The 8,496-nt window shown below is 41.0% G+C and overlaps 1 gene segment (V, D, J or C); it reads left to right on the top strand.

Moving 5' to 3' along the window:
• The first annotated feature begins 1,509 nt into the window (after window positions 1–1,509).
• LOC148815780 (immunoglobulin kappa variable 3-15-like) lies at window positions 1,510–8,221 on the top strand. The segment is given in 4 exon segments: window positions 1,510–1,558; window positions 1,704–1,833; window positions 2,840–2,909; window positions 7,877–8,221. Coding segments are annotated over 4 exon segments (594 nt in total).
• The last annotated feature ends 275 nt before the right edge of the window (window positions 8,222–8,496 follow it).

Below are 8,496 nucleotides of genomic sequence, written 5' to 3'. Positions count from 1 at the left end.
AGTCACTTACTCCTGACACCTAGGAATGCAGTCCAGATGTCCATCTGGCACTCCCTAGACAGATAGGCGCCAATGGATGACCATTGATCATGATAGCCAGGCTTAGCTAAGTGCATCCCCATTTGGGAGCTGTCCCTTATCAAAAGAAAACATCTTTAAATCAGCCTGCAGGAATTGCTTCTCTGTGGCTGCACCACAGAGATGAAGAGGGAGATGGGGCCTCATTTAGGAAAGCACAGCAACTCTTAATTCTGTCTTATTAATAAGCCTTGCCGCTACACAAAGGACGCCACCTTTTTATAGTATAGCATCACCATCACTATACTGGGGCATGAGGACCCACACAGACTGCAGGGTTAGCTCCTCCTACTGTTCCGTCTAACACCTCTTCCAGCAGCAACCTTCTCTTTCCCAGGAGTTACTTGGTGATATAGCTGATATGCTGTATCTCAGATTGTGTCTAACTGTACATAATGTAAACCCAGAGAGATGCGTGTGTCTTAATGTTTCCAATGTAAACCCAGAGATCAGCATGTGTATGATCTTAGAGCTGACAATGCTAATGGTGGTGCCCCCTACTTTCAAAATTGGTCAATTAACTTCAATAGCTAGCTAACTATAGTATAAGTGGAATGATGGTTTGTGACATAGTCACTAGCTGGCAGTAGGAAACTGTGGAGAGGCTGTAGTTATAGACCTAAACCACTTGGCGTCGCAAGTGAATGGTTGAAAAGGGCTGATGAGGTTCTCTCAGCTGAGTGTGGTCAGCAGAGTAAGACTGATGAATCTCTCTCATCTGAAGAGATCTGAGGCATAACCCTTTATAAACACACTCTTTTCACGACCATGAAAGACAGAGTCAGTCTGGACATGTGGATTGTTGACAACTTCTGTGTTGAAAGAACTATAAAAATCAATGATGCAATCTAACCTGTTAGAGAATCCAGCCCTTAGCCAGCCAAGGGAAGAAAGATCGAACCTCTGTCTGAGATATAAACTGTGGAGCTGTAATTAAACAAGAAGCCTTTATTTAGGTGTTTAGCTTAAGTAAAATGTGATTTTGAGTGATAGCTGATTGTGGATTATGAAATAAAACTGTGTAACTGCATGCTTCAGTCTCTGTTAAACATGGTATCACAGAGCCGAGTGCTGCTTTAACTAGACTCTCCACACTCTACTCCATTCCAGCTGTGTTAAGTGGGATAAGGTCTCAGCTGATTGTGTCTAATCTTCTGCTTCTTATAAAACTGCTCTCTGTCTAATCTCGTTGTCCTGGGAGTGTTCATGATAAACTGCTCATCTTGCTCTGTCACAACACACAACACCAAGCCTGTGTTTCCAGCACTGACTGACTACAAGTGCTGTTTAACCCAGGAGGACAATTTGCATAGAAGTGACACGTTGCATTTACAGCACATGCTTCAGTGCTCTGGGAGAGTTTATAGCTCTGTAAGTTTAACAATTCATGACTGAAAGCTGCCCTTCATGGCAACAGAACCCACAGCAACAATGACTTTCATCACCATCTTCCTCTGGACACTCCTCATCACTGTTCAGGGTATTCTTTAACACTTAGTTTTTAACAATGTAGATTATTGCAAATTAGGTGAACCAGGTGAACAGAAAGGTGTGAAATTCCTAAAAGTCTTCAAACATTCTATTTATCAATTATCTGCATTTACTGTGTTTTGTCTTGTTTTCAGATTCCAGTGGACAGGTTACGGTGACTCAGACTCCAGCAGTGAAATCTGTTCTCCCTGGACAGACAGTCACTGTGAGCTGTAAGACCAGTCCTGCAGTGTACATATATGACTCTAAGCACAGACTAGCCTGGTATGAACAGAAATCTGGAGAAGCACCTAAACTCCTGATCTATGATGCAATTACCTGACAGACTGGAATCCCAGAGCGTGGCAGTGGCAGTGGATCTGGGACTGACTTCACTCTGACCATCACAGGAGTCCAGGCTGAAGATGCAGCAGATTATTACTGTCAGAGTTTCCACTACCCCAGTGTGTTCACACAGTGTTACACACCAGTACAAAAACCTCCTTCACCAGGACTGCACAGCAACTGCACTGCTGCAGCTGGGACCTCATGCAGGTGCACTTAGCAATTTATTTTGTTAATATGTTAGATCATTTTTGACAATCATGTAAATAAAGCAATGTCTTTTCAATAATTTTAAGTGTGAAAGTGAAGAGACAGATACTGATCACATCTGACATCTCTGATATTTAAAATGTTTTCCTGTCCTGTTTGAGAGAAATTTTTACCTCTGGTCTGTCAATCCATCAATCCAGCTAAATGTTTTATCCATCCATTTTCTTTCTTTCTTAATCAGCATGGGGTTGCATTGGGCACAAGGTAGGATACACCCTGGACAGGACACCAGTCCATCGCAGGGCAAACACACTCACACACTCACAGCAGGGCCAGTTTTACCAATGGATGATTATTCTAGCATCATGTGGGAGGAAACTTGAGCACTCATAAGAAATCCATGCAAAAAGTGGGAGAACATGCAAACTCCACATAGATAGGACCCCAGGTATTGAACCCAGGTCCCCAGCAATGTGAGGCACAGTGCTTTAACTTAAGAAACAATATTTCTTTGTAGGTTAAAAATAATAACAACGCAAACTACTCTCAGATTAACTCATGAGTATGGAGTTCTGGTCAGCTTCATAATATCCATTGAACTAACATCAGTATTATTATATTGCCTCCCTTAGTACAGTGACATGCTGAATGTATTTTTGCATATTTATTGAACTAATATCAATGTTTGTGTGCAGCTGAGCTCCTCCACAGGCTGTGTCTTTGCCTTCACCCTCAGCAGCTGCAGGAGGTCCCAGCTGCAGCAGTGCAGTCGGTGTGCAGACTTGCTGAGGGAGGTTTTTGTACAGGTGTGTAACACTGTGTGAACACACGGTTACTGCTGGGGTAGTGGAAACTCTGACAGTAATAATCTGCTGCATCTTCAGCCTGGACTCCTGTGATGGTCAGAGTGAAGTCAGTCCCAGATCCACTGCCACTGAAACGCTCTGGGATCCCAGAGCTGACGGGTAGTTGCTCCATAGATCAGAAGTTTAGGAGCTTCTCCAGCTTTCTGTTGGTACCAGGCTAGGAGATTATTGTTATAAACTGCAGGACTGGTCCTACAGCTCACAGTAACTGTCTGTCATGGAGCAGTAAATATTACTGGAGGCTGTGTCACAGAAATCTGTCCATTGCATTCTGTAAATCAATAAAACACAATGTGATAGACATAAAAAAACAACATATTCAAAAGATATTCACAATTTTTGATTTTGTAATTTTGTTGTCTTCAACTAAATTAACTTAACTCCTTATTTTTCCATATGAAATAAAAATATGGTAAAATCTTTAAAATATCCAAGCCCAATCCTACCCTGAGCAGTGATGAAGAGTGCCCAGATGAAGATGGTGATAAAAGTCATTGTTGCTGTGGGTTCTGTTGAAGTCTTTAAGTGTTAAACTCACAGGGCTATAAACACTCCCAGAGCACTAAAGCATGTGCTGCCAATGCAAAGTGTCTCTTCTATGCAAATTGTCTTCCTGGGTTCAGCAGCACTTGTAGCCAGTCGGTACTGGGAAACACAGGTTTGGTGCTGTTTGTTGTGACAGAGCAAGATGAGCTTTCAAATATTTTATGAACATTAAATTTAAAGTGAAAATAATTACTTTGTGTAAAACAAGAAAACACTGAAATCATAAATTGCTTAATAAAGTGTTTTATAAGTATTTTGTTCAACAATACTGTGTTTGATCTTTTATTTTTAGAATCCAGTGGACGGGTTACTGTGACTCAGACTCCAGCAGCAAAATCTGTACTCCCAGAACAGACAGTCATTGTGAGCTATAAGACCAGTTCTGCAGTGCACATAAATTACACTAAACACTTACTAGCTTGGAACCAACAGAAACCTGGAGAAACTCCTAAACTCCTGATCTATGATGCAAATACCCATCAGACTGGGATCCCAGAGTGTTTCAGTGGCAGTGGATCTGGGACTGACTTCTCTCTGACCATCACAGTCCAGGTTGAAGATGCAACAGATTATTGTCACAGTGTGTGGTGTGTTTATGCAGTGTTACACACTTATACAAAAACCTCCCTCATCAGGACTGCGCAGTGATTGCAGACAGACAGAGGAGCTCTGCTGCAAACAAGCACATCGAGTGTCACTGCGTCTTAATCCATATTTATTGTCCTCATGAACCAGGAACAGATATATTTATACAGCAACTATCACCATTGCTCAAAACCTTCTGAGTAGAATAAAGTTATCAATCTGGGGAAATTGAAAACAATCTGCCTAAAAATCAGCTGCCATCCATGATAGTATTGGCCCAGTGATCGGGTAGAAGAATTTCCCTTCAGGATCAATAAAGTCTTATTTATCTATCATGTTACCTTTTTGCAATTATTATGATTAATTGTATCTATCCTTATTCTTCTTGATCTCAGCACTGCTTTTGGCACTGCTAACCATGACATCTTACTTTCCCATCTTGAATTTATATTTGGGGTTTCAGACATTGCTATGAAATGATTAAGTTCTTGTCTCTCTGATCACCAACACTTTGTCTCACCTGGGGTTTCAGTTCTGAAGTTGGGTTCTTATAAATCTTATAAATCTGGTGTTCCTCAAGGCTCATTACTGGGCTTGCTACTATTCAACACTTACATATTACCTCTTAGTCAGCTATTAAGATCACATGGTCTGAATGATCCTCTCTATGCTGCTGATAATCAGATATACAGTGGTGTGAAAAAGTGTTTGCCCCCTTCCTGATTTCTTATTTTTTTGCATGTTTGTCACACTGAAATGTTTCAGATCATCAAACAAATTGAAATATTAGACAAAGATAACACAAGTAAACACAAAATTCAGTTTTTAAATGAAGGTTTTTATTATTAAGGGAAAAAAATCCAAACCTACATGGCCCTGTGTGAAAAAGTGATTGCCCCCTAAACCTAATAACTGGTTGGGGACCCTTAGCAGCAACAACTGCAATCAAGCGTTTGTGATAACTGGCAATGAGTCTTTTACAGCGCTGTGGAGGAATTTTGGCCCACTCATATTTGCAGAATTGTTGTAATTCAGCCACATTGGAGGGTTTTCGAACCTTAACCGCTTTTTAAGGTCATGCCACAACATCTCAATCGGATTCAGGTCAGGACTTTAACTAGGCCACTCCAAAGTCTTCATTTTGTTTTTCTTAAGCCATTCAGAGGTGGACTTGCTGGTGTGTTTTGGATCATTGTCCTGCTATAGAACCCAAGTGCGCTTCAGCTTGAGGTCACGAACAGATGGCCGGACATTCTCCTTCAGGATTTTTTGGTAGACAGCAGAATTCATGGTTCCATTTACCACAGCAAGTCTTCCAGGTCCTGAAGCAGCAAAACAGCCCCAGACCATCACACTACCACCACCATATTTTACTGTTGGTATGATGTTCCTTTTCTGAAATGCTGTGTTACTTTTACGCCAGATGTAATGGGACACACACCTTCCAAAAAGTCCAACTTTTATCTCGTCAGTCCACAGAGTATTTTCCCAAAAGTCTTGGGGATCATCAAGATGTTTTCTGGCAAAACTGAGACGAGCCTTTATGTTCTTTTTGCTCAGCAGTGGTTTTCGTCTTGTAACTCTGCCATGCAGGCCATTTTTGCCCAGTCTCTTTCTTATGGTGGAGTCATGAACACTGACCTTAACTGAGGCAAGTGAAGCCTGCAGTTCTTTGGATGTTGTTGTGGGGTTTTTTGTGACCTTTTGGATGAGTCGTCGCTGCACTCTTGGGGTAATTTTTGTCGGCCGGCCACTCCTGGGAAGGTTCACCACTGTTCCATGTTTTCGCCATTTGTGGATAATGGTTCTCATTGTGGTTTGCTGGAGTCCTAAAGCTTTAGAAATGGCTTTATAACCTTTTCCAGACTGATAAATCTCAATTACTCTGTTTCTCATTCGTTCCTGAATTTCTTTGGATCGCAGCATGATGTCTAGCTTTTGAGGATCTTTTGGTCTACTTCACTTTGTCAGGCAGGTCCTTTTTAAGTGATTCATTGATTGAGAACAGGTGTGGCAGTAATCAGGCCTGGGTGTGGCTAGAGAAATTGAACTCAGCTTTCCAAAGATGTGATAAACCACAGTCGATTTATGTTTTAACAGGGGGGGCAATCACTTTTTCACACAGGGCCATGTAGGTTCTGATTTTTTTTCCCTTAATAGTAAAAACCTTCATTTAAAAACTGCACTTTGTGTTTACTTGTGTTATCTTTGTCTAATATTTCAATTTGTTTGATGATCTGAAACATGCAAAAAAATAAGAAATCAGGAAGGGGGCAAACACTTTTTCACACCACTGTATATACTAAACCTGTAAATGAAGTGGTTGTCTCTGCACTCTCTAATTGCATCTCTGACATAAAAACCTGGATGACTTTAAATTTACTTGACTTATATTGAAAAGACTTAAAGGCATGCTTCTTGGCACCTCCCATCAATTGGCACTGTACCTGAAATCTTGAGTGTGATATTTGGGACATGCTTGTCTTCTCTAGAATTGATTACTGCAATGCATGGAGCATCTGGGGCATCAATGCATTCTACTTACAATCAATGTCCAAATCATGACATGCCAAAAGTAAAGTCCAGTGTGAAAGTCTTTATGAAGACATTACAGTAGCTTTAACAAGAGGTGTAAAGGTGTTTGTGTGATGTGTAAGTACAAATTTTCACTGCACACATAGTCACTACCAAATGTTGGCTGCAGATGTCTTATTGATTTTCATCACCCTGATTTGATTTTCATCAAGGGTTCTAAGTGTTACTTGTTCACAAAGAAGTTATCTTAATGTTGGTTTTGGTTTCTCTGAAGGTGGCTCTAAGACACTCTGTTGTAGGTCTGTCTGTTTTAGGTTATGTAATGAATTACATAATGAAACAAGGCATTTCAAATAAACTAAAGCATAATAGCATAATAAAGCATAATAGGTGCTGGGCAGGAATGGACTGGGATCCCAGTCTGATGGGTATTTGCATCATAGATCAGGAGTTTAGGAGTTTCTCCAGGTTTCTGTTGGTTCCAAGCTAGTAAGTGATTAGTGTAATTTATGTGCACTGCAGAACTGGTCTTATAGCTCACAATGACTGTCTGTTCTGGGAGTACAGATTTCGCTGCTGGAGTCTGAGTCACAGTAACCCGTCCACTGGATTCTAAAAATAAAAGATCAAACACAGTATTGTTGAACAAAATACTTACTTATAAAACACTTTATTAAGCAATTTATGATTTCAGTGTTTTCTTGTTTTACACAAAGTAATTATTTTCACTTTAACTTTAATGTTCATAAAATATTTGAAAGCTCATCTTGCTCTGTCACAACACACAGCACCAAGCCTGTGTTTCCAGTACTGACTGGCTACAAGTGCTGCTGAACATAGGAAGACAATTTGCATAGAAGAGACACTTTGCATTGGCAGCACATGCTTCAGTGCTCTGGGAGTGTTTATAGCCCTGTGAGTTTAACACTTCAAGACTTCAACAGAACCCACAGCAACAATGACTTTTATCACCATCTTCATCTGGGCACTCTTCATCACTGCTCAGGATAGGATTGGGCTTGTATATTTTAAAGATTTTACCATATTTTTATTTCATATGGAAAAATAAGGAGTTAAGTTAAATTAGTTGAAGACAACAAAATTACAAAATCAAAAATTGTGAATATCTTTTGAATATGTTGTTTTTTTATGTCTATCACATTGTGTTTTATTGATTTACAGAATGCAATGGACAGATTTCTGTGACTCAGCCTCCAGTAATATTTACTGCTCCATGACAGACAGTTACTGTGAGCTGTAGGACCAGTCCTGCAGTTTATAACAATAATCTCCTAGCCTGGTACCAACAGAAAGCTGGAGAAGCTCCTAAACTTCTGATCTATGAAGCAACTACCCGTCAGCCTGGGATCCCAGAGCATTTCAGTGGCAGTGGATCTGGGACTGACTTCACTCTGACCATCACAGGAGTCCAGGCTGAAGATGCAGCAGATTATTACTGTCAGAGTTTCCACTACCCCAGCAGTAACCGTGTGTTCACACAGTGTTACACACCTGTACAAAAACCTCCCTCAGCAAGTCTGCACACTGACTGCACTGCTGCAGCTGGGACCTCCTGCAGCTGCTGAGGGTGAAGGCAAAGACACAGCCTGTCCTGGGTTCAGTTCCTGGGGTGCAGTCTGCATGGAGTTTGTGTATTTTCCCCGTGATCACGTGCCTTTCCGCTGGTTGCTCTGGATTCTTCCAACAACATACTGAGAGGCTAATTGATTTTTGGGAAAATTGGCACCGGTATGATTGTCTGTGTGTGCCCAGTGCTAGACTGACGTCCTGTCCAGGGTGTATTCAGCCTTCATTCTGTTGCTTGCTGGGATAGGCTCCTGGTCTGTATTAGATAAAGCAA

This window comes from Atractosteus spatula, chromosome 24 (genome assembly GCF_055471065.1).
Source record: "Atractosteus spatula isolate fAtrSpa1 chromosome 24, fAtrSpa1.hap1, whole genome shotgun sequence".
In the NCBI taxonomy this organism is placed as follows: domain Eukaryota; kingdom Metazoa; phylum Chordata; class Actinopteri; order Semionotiformes; family Lepisosteidae; genus Atractosteus; species Atractosteus spatula.
This window is presented reverse-complemented; position numbering and strand designations above follow the sequence as displayed.